General features: G+C 47.5%; 1 protein-coding gene across 6 annotated transcripts in view; it reads right to left on the reverse strand.

Moving 5' to 3' along the window:
- Positions 1-15796, reverse strand: part of SLC8A3 (solute carrier family 8 member A3) — a 185984-nt gene that overhangs the window by 13209 nt on the left and 156979 nt on the right. For 3 of the 6 annotated variants that reach the window (XM_038407582.2, XM_038407581.2, XM_038407585.2), the window contains one exon: positions 15391-15408. The exons of the other annotated variants lie outside the window; for them this stretch is intronic. In XM_038407582.2, coding sequence (XP_038263510.1) covers positions 15391-15408 — 18 coding nt within the window. The remainder of the gene's footprint in view (positions 1-15390; positions 15409-15796) is intronic. 6 annotated transcript variants of the gene reach the window in all.

Here is a 15796-nt window from a genome sequence, read left to right on the forward strand (position 1 = left end):
GGAAGAGTTCTCCTGGCCAATCTCAATATACTGGCATCACATGTTTGGGAGCAAGGGTGAAAAAAGGCCTGGACAGAGTAGGAGAGCCTCATGAAACAACCGTTACTCACCTTTGCGTAACTGTTGTTCTTTGAGATGTGTTGTTTGTGTCCATGCCAATCAGGGGTGGGCGCACGCATGTGCACGGTAGCCGGAAGATTTTTCCCATAGCAGCATCCGTCGGGTTGCGTGGGCGCCCCCTGGAGTCATACCTTTATGGCACTCAATATAGAGCCCTGCTGACCTGCCACCCCCTCAGTTCCTTCTTACTGGCTACTCTGACAGAGGGGTAGGAGGGTAGGTATTGGAATGGACATGAACAACACATCTCAAAGAACAACAGTTAAGAGAAGGCGACTAAACCCTTTTTTCTTCTTAGAGTGCTTGTTCATGTCCATTCCAATCAGGTGACTCCCAAGCTCAAGTTCAGGAGGTGGGGTCAGAATTGTCCACTGATTGGAGCACTGCCCTTCCAAAGGCTGCATCATCCCTGGACTGCTGGGTGATTGCATATTGCGTGATGAAAGTGTGTATGGAGGACCATGTCGCTGCTCTGCAGATTTCCTGGGTAGGAACCTGTGTCGGGAACGCCGCTGAAGAGGCCAAGGCCCTGGTGGAGTGCACAGTGATTGGAGGAGCAGGCACCCCTGCCTGGTTGTAGCACTCACAGATGCAGGATGTGATCCATGACGAAATCTGTTGAGAAGAAACGGGAAGACCCTTCATTCTGTTTGCCACTGCCATGAATAACTGGACAGACTTTCAGAATGGTTTCATTCTCTCGATGTGGAAGGCTAGCGCTCTGCCGACATCCAATGGGTGAAGCCTTTGCTCCATGCTGCTCAAATGCCACTTAGAATAGAACACTGGGAGGTAGATGTCCCCGTTGGTGAAAAACTGGGAAACAACCTTCAGAAGGAAAGCCAGGTGAGGCCTGAGCTGGACCTTGTCCTTATGGAACACATTGTAAGTGGGCTCTGATGTCAGGGCCTTGAGCTCAGACACCCTTCTGGTTGAAGTTATCGCTACCAGAAATGCTACCTTGTAGGAGAAAGAGAGCAGGGAGCATGTTGCCAAAGGTTCAAAGGGCGGTCCCATGAGTCTGGAAAGGACCAGATTGAGGTCCCAAGCTGGGACAGGCTGACCTTTAAGGAAATGGCTGACCATAGGGTTAGCAAAGACTGAGCGGCTCTCTGTGCCTGGATGAAAGGCAGAGATGGCGGCCAAATGAACCCTTACTGATGACATGGACAGCCCCTGCTGCTTGAGATGGAGAAGATAGTCTAAGATAAGTGGCACAGAGGCGAGCATCAGGGATGAATGATGCTGCACGGACCAGATTGAAAATCTCTTCCACTTAGCAAGGTAGGTAGCCCTCGTGGAGGGTTTTCTACTGCCTAGGAGGACTTGTCTAACTGAGACAGAGCAAGAGATCTCCATCGGGTTCAACCATGGAGCTTCTACGCTGTGAGGTGCAGCGACTTGAGGTTCGGATGCTGGAGCTATCAATATCAGCGAAGCTTGTTCCCTCCATATCTTGACGAGCACCTTGTGAACGAGAGGGATGGGCGGAAAAGCGTGTAGGGAACGGCCTTCCCATGGGAAGAGGAACACATCCATGATGGAGCCCAGGCTGTCATTCAGGAAGAAGCAAAACTGCTGGCACTTCCTGTTGCATCGCGTGGTGAACAGGTCTATCTGGGGAAACCTCCGCTAATGGAAGACTGAGATCGCAATGTCTGGGCGAAGGGACCACTCGTGGCTGTGAAAAGATCAGCTGAGAGAGTCCGCCAACTCGTTCTATACTCCAAGGAGGTACAATGCTTACAGATGTATCAAATGTTCTACACAGAAGTCCCACAGCATGAGGGCTTCCTGGCACAGGGGAGAGGAGCGTGCACCCCCCGTTTGTTGATATAGAACATTGCCATGGTGTTGTCATTACTGATACACATTTCCCTGATAAGTGGGTACAGAAAGTCTGGCATGCCAGGCGCACTGCTCTCAGCTCTCTGACATTGATGTGAAGAGCGAGCTCTGTGTGAAACCAGAGGCCTTGAGTCCTGAGGTCTCCCAGAAGTGCTCTCCAGCCCAGTGATGACGTGTCCGTCATTAGGGAGAGAGACGGCTGAGGGCTGGAGAAGGGGACCCCTGCACATACTACCTGTGGGTTGAGCCACCACAGGAGGGAGTTGAGAACCTGGTGGGGCAGGGTCATGACCCTGTCCAAATTGTCATGGGCTGGCCAATACACCAACGCTAGTCAAGACTGAAGATGCCGAAGCTTGAGTCTGGCATGTTGTACGACGTAGGTACAGGCTGCCATGTGTCCTAGAAGTTTCAGGCAATTCCTTGCTGTGGTGGTGGGGAACTGCCTGAGACCTCATACGATGTCACCCAGGGACCGAAACCTTGCTTCCGGGAGGTATGCCCTGGCTTGTGTTGAGTCCAGTACTGCCCCTACAAATTCTATCCTCTGAACCAGAGACAGCATTGATTTCCCCTCATTCAAAAGAAGGCCCAGTTTGTTGGACGTCACTCTTATGAAGTCGACTTGTGTCTCCACTTGAGACCTGGAGTGGCCCTTGATGAGCCAGTCGTTGAGGTATGGGAATACCTGTACCTGCTGCTTGTGCAGGAACACAGTCCCTTGCCTGCGGACACTTGGCACGTTTTATCTTCAGGAGCTGTCTGCAGTGTGGCTAGGCCCTCAGGATCAGGTCCCATGGGAAACCACCTCTACCAATTCCACAGGCTTATTTATAAAATCCTGCAGCCATGTGGTCAACTGACAGTATGACACTGAATGGCTGCTGACTGGAGGCCCATCAAGCCCACTGCCATTGACAGGCTGAAACGGAGAGCCAGTGACTAGGGCAGAGTCGGGGAACTAGCTGCAGCAGCAAGGTGGTGATGGTGGGTTCCTTGCTGCTACTTCAGCATTTGAACTTAGGATGGCACAAGCCCATGATGTGCTTTGCTGATTAAAATCTGCTCTTGGTGAGTGGGTATGTGCCCTGTATAGGAGAGAGCAGGAATTTGCAGAAGGGCGGGTAAATCCAGCAGAGGGACCAAGACATGCTGCAGGAACAGCAAAAGCAAAGCAGGAGGGATAGAGGTTTAGGCAGCTGTACCAGCAGCAAGTGATTGAACAGTCAGAAGAGGCCAACCAGAACTGGCATCCAGTGTAAGAGGCCAGAAATGACTATCTGAATGCTAGCACAGAAGTTGTGCCTGCTCTGAGTCCCTGAGCTGCTCATGAGCTGGACACTGCTGCTTCTGGCCAGCAGGTACCAGTGCTGCTGTTGCTGGGGCCAGCCAGGTGGATACTCCACAGTTAGGTCAGCAGCATCCATCACCTTCTGCTCATGGGGCTGCTGAAATGGGTACGGTTGCTTCTCCTGATGACAGCCAGTTGTAGGATTCTCCCTCTGGTGCTGGGGCTGCAGAGATGACTACTAGTGCTAGTCAACAGGAGTCTCCCGATGATGCTGGGATTTCTGGAGGGAATGCTCCTACGTCTCCTGCTGCTGATGAGCTGCATCCTTCTGATCTGCAGGCTGGAGCCAAGAGCCTTCTCCAGACTTTGGAGGCTGCTCTGATTAATGAACACGTCTCACCGTTATTATTTGACAAGTTTCAAGGAATTTCATAAAACAACCAATCAACCAACCGCCTTCAAACAAGTAGATTTGGAGATTGACAAAACGGTCCGGTTGTCGCCAGCGTCATCCCACTGACAAGCCTCATCTCATCAACAAGGGGTGTCAGGATGCCACTCAGAGTCCTAGCACGTGGCCACTTTGACAACACAAATTTCAGACTGCTGACTTTCTGAACCTGAGTGGGAGGGCTCTAAGAAGTGGGAGGATACAACACAGAGGAGTCTTGCTCTGGCCAAGCACTGAGGCAGGAGTTACTCAGGGATTCCTGTACAGTTTATAAACATCCCAGGTAATGTCACAGACACTGAGGTTTTATGAATCCTGTACAGATTCCATCAGATCTCCTATTCCTCACAAGAAGTCATACAGGGATTATAAACTCCACCTGAACTCTTTTTATAAACCTTGCCTGGACTCACAAACCCTGCCAGATTGATTGCAAATGTTATAAACCCTACAAGGCCTGCGGAGTTTATGAAATACACAAGGAATCCTAAGGCAGTTGATACAACATTAATCTATCATAAAAGGAGACACAAATACATCCATCTTTTGAAATCAATAATGTACTTCAAAGTGTCGCAGCAGACCTCTCAAGTTTTACAGTTGGCAATCCTCTTTTCAGCAGATTGGAATAAGTTGGTAAACTGAACAGAGCAACAGAGGCAGCAGCAACTGGCAAAAAGCCAGTAGTAACGAGGCACAATGGAGCTCTAAGACAAGGAGCTGGGAGGCAATGGGCACAGGACAGGGTACCATGCAAGGGGAGAGGATACCAGAGGCCACAGAGTGGCAGAGGCAGGAGTACAGTTAGGTCTGGGTAGCAGCACCAGAGGACAATGCCCTGCCTTTTGGCCCTTTGCTACATGCCTAGGGGTTCCTATTGCACATTTTGTTTTTAGGTAATTAAGAGGCTCATGTCACAGAACACTTAGTAGAAAATGTTTGGAAATGAAAGCATCAAAGGAAATTCCTAGATGATTCATTAAGATGGGACCCAGTCTGTAGATATGTCTCAATAAGTGAAGGGGAAAAGGAAAGCTTCAAATATGTATTTTTTAAAAAAACACCAAACATTAGAAAGTCAGTGAAATTCTAAGTTAAGTTTAAACTTCAAAAAATCCTCAAAGTACTGAAGTGCAGAGCTGAAGTACCCCAAACAATCTTAACTCAGCCTCTGTATCTCCACCAGTTCTCCATGCTAATTTAAGAAGCAATCTTATGTCTGGATGCTTTATATCTACAATGTTGACAGTATGAGCCACATGTATCAACTGAACGGTATCTTACTCACCATATGTCTGTAAGTGACACCTGTGGGTGCCACCTACACGACCAATTCAGTGTCTGGTAGCAAGACAGAAAACCCAACATTTCTGGGCACTAAATCCAAGAGTTATTGCATGCTCATCACCACAATAGCTGAGCCACCTTCAAGTCTCAGATTTTTTAAAACAAATTATTGCTTTGTTTTTTCATTCTCCCTTCTATTTGTTTGTTTTATTTATTGTGGAAAATCTAAGTAAATTAAGTGAGTTTTGTGATTTGTTCTGTGGGTGATGAGGCCCATGGTCATTCTGCTGTGAGATCCATAATTGACAGGCAGCTGGGAAGAACAGTCTGTCTCCTGCACTCATGTGTGTCACCCTTATGGCTCACAGTTGTATTGTTCTGTTGTACTATAATTGTTAATGGCAGTCATGGTCACATGGAGAGAGCCAGATCCTCAGGTAACCTTCGCCAGTCCCCTGGAGGGCTTTGGAAATCAGGACTAAAAACCTTGATTTTGATTCTGTGTTTCACAAGAGCCAATGCACACAGTGGAGCATTGGGTGTTGTGCTCTCAGTGGACTGAGTGGCGTGGGCCACCTGTAGATGGAAGAGGGCATTGTTATGAGTTGCAACCACTTAGACACCTAGAAGCAGAGAAGAGGTCAAAAAGGCCTGATCTTTCTTGATAAGTGCAAGACACTTCTCCTGTGCTTCCCGCTAGCCATCACCATAACCTCCATCTTCTCCACACTGAGTTTCAGCCAACCATTCTTCATCCAGGGGTCAATTACTCCATGGTATCTGAGAGATGGTGCTGATAGTGTTGAATATTAAAGAAATGTAGAGCTAGGCATCATCTGCATATAGCTGTCACCTGAGACTGTGCTATTGCATGTTCTCTTCCTGCAGATTCATGTACCCTTCATGCAAAATCGGATGGAGGAGAGGACTGAAACTTTTGGGACTCTACAGATGAGGGCAGAGTGTAGTTGCTTATCCTGATTCTCGGGTGTTTGTTTTGAGAGGAAAGATTGGTATCATCTCAGAGAATCTTGTCAACCCACTGGCACAGACTAGGAGTATCAAATGCCATGGCAAGATCCAGCAGTATGAATATGCCATTTGTCCATGAATAAGAGGTCATCTCACCTGTTATGCTTAATATACACATACAGGACTTAACCAACACACGTCACCTTCTCAGGGCTTGTCTCCTCTACGGGGAGATGGACGCTGCTGCAATCAATGCAGCAGGGGTCGATTTAGCGGGTTTAGTGAAGACCCGCTAAATCGATGGCAGAGCACTCTCCGGTTGACCCCGCGGGGTACTCCAGCTCTCCCAGAAGAGTAAGGGAAGTCAACTGAAGAGCATCTCCTGTCGACTCAGCACAGAGAAGACACCAGGATAAGTCGACCTAAGCTACGTCAACTCCAGCTATGTTATTCACGTAGCTGGAGTAGCGTAATGTAGGTCAACTTACCCCAGTGAAGACAAGCCCTCTGTCTCTCACATCTTAGTGATTCTCTGATGAAGCCTCCCAACCAGTATCTTCACTGTGAGGCAGAGAACTATTATTGTCCCTACATTACAGATGAGGAAACTGAAGCACAGAGCAAGGAGGAGAATTTCTCAAGGCCAAAGAGCAAATAAACAGTAGAGCTGGGCATAGATCCCAATTGTCCTAGCTCCCTGTCCTTTGTTCTAAGCAGTACATGCTACATTGGCAGGAAATACCAAAGTTAAATTTAAGTCTGGGTTGACCTAAAATACAGGTCCTTGAACCCAGAGGAGTATTCCCTGCAGGGGGTGTATGTCCAGCTGCAGTGTCCAAGAGCTCATTGGATAAATTTGGGAGGCCTTCAGGAGGAGGGATACGATCAAATGCTCCTACCTTCATGTGCCTCTCTACATCTGAGTGCATCTGAGTGCATAAAACTCTCCCTTCCCCTCCTCAACAGAAAAATAACAAGGGCTATGATAGTTTTTTTAAAGACCATTTTTAATTTGGCAGGTCAAGTCTGTCAAGGTGAACGCTGCCAAACAGCAGCTTAATTATTAACCAGTCCTGATTTCTGTTTTTATCAGCCTCAACAGGCAGCTTTCAATGTGGATTGCACCCTGGACTCCTGGCTGTCAACTCCAATTAGCTTGATAAGGTCGGGAGACACCAGGCAAGAAAAGGAGCCTGGCAGTTCTTCCAGGGTTCCCTCCTCTGTCTCTCAGAGATGGGTAAGGCTGGAGGAAAGGCTTTCTCCTAACACCTTCTAGTCTGAACATAAGCGAATGCGAACATTATTCCTGTTATTTAACATGCAGATTGTGGGAGCACATACAAGTCTCAACCAGGTTAGGCCCCATTTTGCTAGGTGCTGTACAAACATGCAACAATCCTTGCCTCAAAGAGCTCAGTGTCTAAAAGACAAGATCTAACAGGTGGGGAGGGTGGACAATTCCCAGGCAGTCAGTGTTAGTGATAAGAAAAGGAGTACTTGTGGCACCTTAGAGACTAACAAATTTATTAGAGCATAAGCTTTCGTGAGCTACAGCTCACTTCATCGGATGCATTTGGTGGAAAAAACAGAGGAGAGATTTATATACACACACACAGAGAACATGAAACAATGGGTTTATCATACACACTGTAAGGAGAGTGTGTATGATAAACCCATTGTTTCATGTTCTCTGTGTGTGTGTATATAAATCTCTCCTCTGTTTTTTCCACCAAATGCATCCGATGAAGTGAGCTGTAGCTCACGAAAGCTTATGCTCTAATAAATTTGTTAGTCTCTAAGGTGCCACAAGTACTCCTTTTCTTTTTGCGAATACAGACTAACACGGCTGCTACTCTGAAACCAGTGTTAGTGATGACAGCTCACGTGAATGGCAATGCAGACTTACAGATAGACTGTTTCCTGATACAGGGTCACAATTTGCCCACATGGCCTTACCATGGGTCAAAATGCTTTGTTATGGTAAGTGACAAAGAGTTTCACTAAACATCCCAAAGCCTTATGCGGAGTTATTCAGTCTGCTAAACCAGTCTGGAAATGTCAGGCTCTCTCTGTGGAGGACGGCGGGACCGTGTTGCAGGGAGTCAGCTCTCTGAGGCCTCCTCTTCCTGACTCCGCCACTGACTTGCTCTGTCACTTTAATGCTCCAGCCCTCAGTTTCCCCACCCACACCACGGAAATAGCACTTGTCTACCGACATGAGTATCATGTGGGTTAAGTCACTGATGTTTGGGAAGTGCTTTGAGATCGCTCCATGGACGGCACTATAGCAGTGTCAAGCATGCTTAGTGTGAGATTGCAGCATTTGAGGCTGGAAATACTGGGAACACATCCCTTCTTGGCACTGCTAGTACCAGCCAGAACTGGGAAGGACAGAGACATCTGTGAAAACAGGGTTGCCTGCAATAGGGTGGGGACAGGACTCATTGATCCTCAGGTGCCTACCAAGCCGATGTCCCAATAACACTCATTTAGAATAAAAACATGTGTGGAGACCCCCACAAGGGGAAAGAGGCTGGATGAAGCTGGGCTACATTCATTACATTTACCCCTTGCTAATCAGGTGGGCTTCGTCTGGGAGTCGTCTAATTCACAGGGATTTTAGGGGTTGGGGATGCTAACTGGGGAAGAACTGCTGTGAGACAAATGCAAATGAGGAGTCTTAGAAACAGCAATTCCCAAGGCACTTTGTCTCCTTTTGGCTGGGAACACCTTCACCTGCCTGACCTATCCGCACAATGTGACCCAGCAGCCCCTGCTTCTCAACATCATCCTTGGGTAGGAAGGAGGTGGGGTGCACTGGAGCTCAAACTAGGGATAAGGAAACAGGGACAATGGCTCAGAGAGAGAGACGGGGTGCATAGCCAATCCATCCTGGACAGGGAGGGTGAGGCGCTTGACTTAAGGGAGTTGTGGGACACATTGAAGTAATAGGAGTGTGGTTCACGTTGGGTGAGAGGCAGGGAGGCAGAGCAGCTATCATGCAAAGACAAAGACGTGTTACCAAACAGAGCCGTAGTAATCTCAGTCCTGCAGGACAGCACTCTAAGGCTTTCCGTGTATCTGTTGCCAGTGTGAAACACAATGCGTATCCCACTTGGCTGTGCACCAGCTTGTCAAGGAATAAAGTGACACTGCAGGAGATGCCAGCAGGAGACTCAGAACTGCCCTTCCCCCAACCTGCTCTCTAAAATGCTTGTCACCTATAAGGGAAACCTGAGAGAACCTGGCTGGGTCAGCATCAGCCTGCGCTTGCAAGGGAGTCTCCTCCATCTCATGTCCAAGCGGCACTCACTTCCTTCTAGCAAGTGTAGCTCTGTAACAGAACTGCCAAGAGGCTTTTCCTTTTGCTGTTTTTATTCTAAGAGCCAAATTCTGTCCCCACCCTCCTGTGTCCTGGGCGTGGGCCCTTCCTATGGCCCAGGAGCACTGGTTAGTGTAGCTGTGCTGGAGGGTGAGGGGACTCAATCCTCCACCTAACTTCACAGATTAGCTGCTGGGCTGTGGCTCCACTGGCCCCTGACCAGGGCACAGCAGGGCTTATGTCTTTGTATTACTGAAGTGCTAGAGGCCACAGCCTGAAGTGAGGGCTTCACTGGGCTCTACGCTGTCTAAACACAGAAAAAGAGACAGGCCCGAAGACTTACAAGGAGAGTTTTATGGAGGGTTCTGAAGGTGGATAATGAGGTAGCTTTGCAGATGTGTATGGGGAGCTCCTCCCAAGCACGGAGGGCAGCGTTGGAGAAAGCACAAAGAAAATTTAACGAGTGGGTGCCGTAGGCTGGTATGATGGGCTGACTGGAGGCAGGAGCGGACCTTTTGATAATGAACCAGAGATGATACATCAAGTGGGGATTGGTCATGAAGGGCCTGGAAAGTAACAACAAGTAGTTTATGATTGATGGGGGAAGAGAAGGGGAACCCAGTGGAGGGATGCAAAAGAGGAGCAATATGGGCAAAGCGATGGGATAGGAAAATGATCTTTGCAGAAGCATTCTCAATGGGTATGAGTGGGACAATATTGTATTTGTCAAAGCCAGAGATGAGGATGTTGCCATGATTGAGATGTGAGATGATGCAAGCCTGGATGAGCATTTTAGCCATGTGGATGGACAGGCTCTGTCACAAACTCACAATGGGACCTTGGGAAAATCAACTGTCCACTTTGTGCCTCAGTCACTTGTTCTGTAAAATGGGGATATGAATACTTATCTACTTCACGCTGGGATTAGCAGCATAAGACTTCATTCATGAATAGCAAAAATGTGCTTTGAGACATTTTCTTAGTAATGGGTGACTAGAGATTAGGATACTCAGTTCTAATAAGCACCCAAACATTTGGATGCTTCCCTGAGCCTTTAATCAATTATCTGAACCTCTTCAGCCTGAAAATCTTACAAGAACAGGGTCTGGTAAGATTTCAAGTAATTCCTGCTTTTGGTCATGCTGCAAATACCACACAATCAATCATGCTCATGGCAATTTGACATGTCTCTTTCTGAACCCAGCCAGCACCAGAAAGGACAGAGATAATTGCAAAAATGCAATCTAATGAAGCAAACAAGCTATCCTAACTTTTTTGAATGTCAGAAAAGGTTTGGATTCAATTTGAGATTTAGGTTAAAAGTCCAGGTTTTTCTCTCGCTCTGAACTGGCTCACCTAGCCCTAGTTTTGGCAGAGGTAAAAATTACCATATTCACTGACAAAAGAGGACAAGCAGACATTCCTACAGGAATACTAGTAAATTTATCAAATACCATCACCATTTCTCCATATTAATATTATGCAGAGTAGTCATTTCTCAATACTAACAACAATAAGAATAAGATCAATAAGAATAATGAATTCCCCAAAGTGATGAAAATAGGTGTGTTGCAAAAATAGCTACTTTAAGTAGAGAAAACATGGTTTTGTGGTTAAAGCAAAGGGTTCCAGGTCCTATTTCTGTCACTGCTGTTAACTTGCTGGATGACCTTGTGGAAGTCACACTGGCCTCTGTTTCTCCATCTATGGATGGAGCTAATGTTCATCCACCTCACAGAAGGTTTTTGTGGTTCAATGTACATTTGAGGTCTTTGGACGAAAAATGTCATTGAAATATTTATCGTATATTTAAAAATCAACATGTTAAAAGTGTACTGACACCTGAGATTATTTTAAACATCTCACTTACTTTTCATTATTTATGCTGTTTGCCTTGTGCATTTCTCTTATGTTGTACAATAAAAATACATTTGTCAGATTCACATTTGTTTATACTTAGTTTCAGTTTCAAAATGTCTCACACTAACTGTGCTGTACCGTTTCCATTGCAAACACTGCAGGGAATGTTTAAATGAAAACAAAAAAATATGAGCAGTGGCATTTTTTAAATTTTACAGGAACATCTGCGTTGGTCTGAAGTTTGATAAAACCTTCTCTCTAAAAACTTACATTGTGGTTCTAGGCCAACCCAACACATTCATTTCATGCAGTCAGAATCAGATACAGTACTTTAATCTAGCAGCCATCATGTGCATCCTAAAACAGTTCTTTTCAAAGTTCACTGAGCCACAAATATGGATTGCAGAACCAGTTTGGCTCAAATAAGCACTGACTTGAACATGTGCCCAAAGCTCATCCAAACCCATTGAGTTTAACTCATTCTAAAAAAAATATTTTCCATTTTCCATGTGTTTCTTTACTTTCAGGCTTGGGAGCAGCAGTGCCAATAATGCCCCCAAAAGTTGCTCTCATGAGATTTTCAAACAAAAATTATTGGTAATCTTGCTAGGCAGCTCGTTGTTGTGTGACTTCAGCACACCCCCATGATGCAATCACATAGAGGCTAGCTGCAAAGAAAGGAACTTCTCCAAAATCAGGGGCTGGTTTGACCGGGGAGTCTGTTTGGGCCATCTGTGTCGCTGATACGTATCCAGAGTTCTAGTGTGTATGCAGACAGAAGTGAATATCTAACCACTTGAGCTTTCCTCCTCACAAGCCAGCTAAGGGGCAAGCAGTAGGCAAAAGCCTAACATCAGTGCTCTGTGCTGGAGGAGTGAGGAGACAGAGCAGCAGGTGCCCTGGCCCTAAAAGCTGCCAGGTTTCTGGAGAGCAAACAATGGTGAGCGGAAGACATGAAATACACACACAAGGGAAACAAGAATCACCAGGAGAAATGTGAGACATTTAGGGGGTGTCCAAAAGGGGGCCAAGTGACAGAGCCATTAGGTCACTCAGGTACGTTTGTACTGTAATTAAGCACCTGTGGCTGACCCATGTCAACTGACTTGGGCTTGCGGGGCCGTAACATTGTGGTGTAGACATTCGGGCTTGGGCTGGAGCCTGGGCTCTGGGTCCTTCCCCTCTCATGCAGTCCCAGAGCCTGAACATCTACACTGCAATTTTACAGTCCCACAGCCCAAGTGTCCTGAGCCTGAGCCAGCTGACAAGGGCCAGCCACAGGTGTTTAATTGCAGTGTAGACATACGTGCAGGCTCAAAGACAGGTCAGTGGGGCAGCTGCAAGGAGATGAGGAGCTTGGTCAGAAAAGGTAATGTGAGAAGCCGGGAGTGGGGTAGCTGACAAGCTCCAATGTAGTTTTCAATGTAATTTTTACAAACAATCCTGAATGCTTGCTTTTTCTAAATCTAACATGACATGGACTAAGTGAAAATGTCACCTCCATCTCTTCTTATTAGCCCTGATTGGTACTGAGTGGTGCTCTAATGTGCGTCTGCTAAGTGGTGGTGTGGGTATTATTGATATTGTTCTGGATTTTTTCTATCTTGGTATTTGTAGTTTTAAACACGTACAAGGTACAAGTGACATCAGCCCAGCTCCGCACGGAATTCACGTGCTTCACACAACAGACCTGACATTAGATAAACACAGCATTCTAGACAGCCTGGCGAAAGGCGGGTGGACTCTAGCCAGTGTGACTGAGGGGGAACAGGGTATGCTACCCTCAGGACCCTTCCACTTCCTCCAGGTCAGAAATTTGGCCATTTTTTATTAACTGAACAGCAACTTTCCATAGCTGGTGACAAATTATCCAGTAATACCTGCCGAAGGCAATCAAATTTGATCACAGAGTGGAAATTATATTAATACAAATGATTTGGTTCCAGAGGTTCTGATCAAATTAAGTGGCTAGTGAATTAAAGAACAAAATTGCTGTGAGAAAGGTTGCACTTGACTCATTTCCCATCCTGCTGAAGTTGAAGAACTGACAAAATTCATAGGAGAACAAGGCCTCTTAAAGGATTCCCAGCCCAAGTGGGTCAGAGAAGTTTTTCATAAGTATCCTGAACTGAACTTTGGGGATTCTGTGACCTTTGCTGTCATTAGTTTTCTCCTAATTAGCCCGTTTGGGATTCTGGACATACTCTCTGAACAACCGCCTTAGAGTATTAGGAATTGAAGGTGGTAGCATAAAGATATTTTCCTCTTGATTTGCAATGAAGTCTTGGATATGGTCTTTGATCTGAATGCCACCATAACTTGGGCATTACGAACATGTATGAATGGTTCACCTTAAACTCTTCCTAGAACAGGGGCGGGCAAACTTTTTGGCCTGAGGGCCACATCGGGTTTCTGAAATTGTATGGAGGGCCGGTTAGGGGATGCTGTGCCTCCCGAACCAGCCACGTATGGCCTAGCCCCCGCCTCCTACTGCCCCCCCCCGCTTCTTGCCCCCTGACGGCCCCCCAGGACTCCTGCCCCATCCAACCCCCCATGTTCCCTGATGGCCCTCCGGGGACTCCTGCCCCATCCACCCCCCCGCTCTCAGGCCCCTGACCGCCCCCAGATCCCGCGCCCCTGGCTCCTGTTGCCCCATCCAACCCCCCATCTCCTTCTTGCCACCCTGGGACTCCAGCCCCATCCACCCCCCCCCGCTCCCTGTCCCCTGACTGCCCCCCGCCACCTCATCCAACCCCTCCTCTCCTTCCTGACTGCCCCCAGGACCCCGCCCCCATTCAACCCCCCTGTTCCCCGCCCTCTGACCGCCCTCCCAACCCCTCTTCTCCTTCCTTACCACCCCCCGAACACCCCTGCCCTCTATCCAACCCCCGCCCCCACTCCCTGCCCCTTTACCGCGCTGCCTGGAGGACCAGTGGCTGGCAGTATGGCTGCCCCAGGACAGGCAGCCGCGCCGTGTAGCACAGAGCACCGGGTCAGGCTGGGCTCTGCAGCCCCGCCGCTCAGAATATTGTGCGACGTGGCAGTGGGGAGGGGGGACAGCAGTGGAGGGGCCAGGGACTAGCCTCCCAGGCCAGGAGCTCAGGGGCCAGGCAGGATGGTCCCGTGGGCCGTAGTTTGCCCACTTCTGTCCTAGAACAAAGGCTCCTCAACCTGTGGTGTATAGAGCACTGGTGGCTTGCAGAGCACTTCCAGGTGTTCTGTAGAGCTGCTTCTGTCACAGCAGTTAAGCATCTGTCAGTTCCAAGCAGTGACACTTCCTGATAGTTGTAGTTCAGTTCAGGACTCTTATAATTTCCAGAAGTTTTTTTGTCCAACTATATTTAAAAAACAAAAACACAAGCCCTTCTCTGCGCCTTCGAGTGCCTGCTTCTTGTGCCAAATGTTTCTTTAGTGCAAACTCAACCATGATCAAACCTGGAACTGGAGGGATAACAAAAATACAGAAGGAATAACCCATACCACAATGTGAGCTTAGCAAGGCAGGGCATTCTGTCCAGATCTTTCCCCCTTGGGTGTTGGGGAGGTCTACACTGCACTCTCTTCTTGGTGACACATCAATTGTTCTCTAGGAGGCACTTATGCCCAAACGTCCAGGAGGTTTTTTTGGGCTGCCTTCCAGGGTGAATTCTGGGGGCAATGCCACACTTAGGCCCACTCTGTTTTACTGTAAGTAAACGCTATAGATGCAGAAAGCAAGGTTTCAGAGTAGCAGTCGTGTTAGTCTGTATTCGCAAAAAGAAAAGGAGTACTTGTGGCACCTTAGAGACTAACAAATTTATTAGAGCATAAGCTTTCGTGAGCTACAGCTCACTTCATCGGATGCATCCGATGAAGTGAGCTGTAGCTCACGAAAGCTTATGCTCTAATAAATTTGTTAGTCTCTAAGGTGCCACAAGTACTCCTTTTCTTTTTGAGAAAGCAAGGTGTGTGACTGGGACTGAGAGGTGAGGTGTCCAATGTCCTAAACGATCAGGAGCTGTAGGTTCAGCTGTATGTTATTGGAAAGGTCATTTCCCCTAGATTTGTGACCAAAAAACTTGGATTTGAGTTTTGACCTCATGTGTCGATAATTAGTGCATGCTTAATATATCCGCTCCTTGGGTACACAGCCTCCCTAGTAATTGTGACACAATGAGCATGAGCACAAAAGTCTCTGACTGAAGAAGAGAATGAAATCAAAGCCACACCAATAGAGCAAAGGAGTGAAAGCAGTCTTACCTTGAGTGAGTAGCAGCGCTGTATGAAACGAAAAACAAAAGAAGGAAAGAAGAAAACAGGAAGAGAGTTAATTTCCCATTTGGAGATGGTGCAAAGGCTATTTGCAGATGACAAGTTTTAAATGAGTGATGAAGGTGGCTTAGTGCAGCGTGTGAACGCTCTGTAGCTGCATGCTTGGTGCAGATTTGTAAGCATGCCCGGTAGCAGCAGGATGAGAGTGAGGTTGGAGAGAACAGGTGCGTCCCAAGGGCTGTGTGTACAGAAGTATTCCCCCTCCCCCATGAGCGAAGGCAGAAGGATGGGACTTGGGATGGGATGGGATAGTGGGTAAGGGACAGGAAAAGCGTGTGGGGATTGTCAGGCCTGATATCAGGGTCTGAGATGAGCCAAACTGGCCCAAAATGAG

This window comes from Dermochelys coriacea, chromosome 6 (genome assembly GCF_009764565.3).
Source record: "Dermochelys coriacea isolate rDerCor1 chromosome 6, rDerCor1.pri.v4, whole genome shotgun sequence".
Lineage (NCBI taxonomy): Eukaryota > Metazoa > Chordata > Testudines > Dermochelyidae > Dermochelys > Dermochelys coriacea.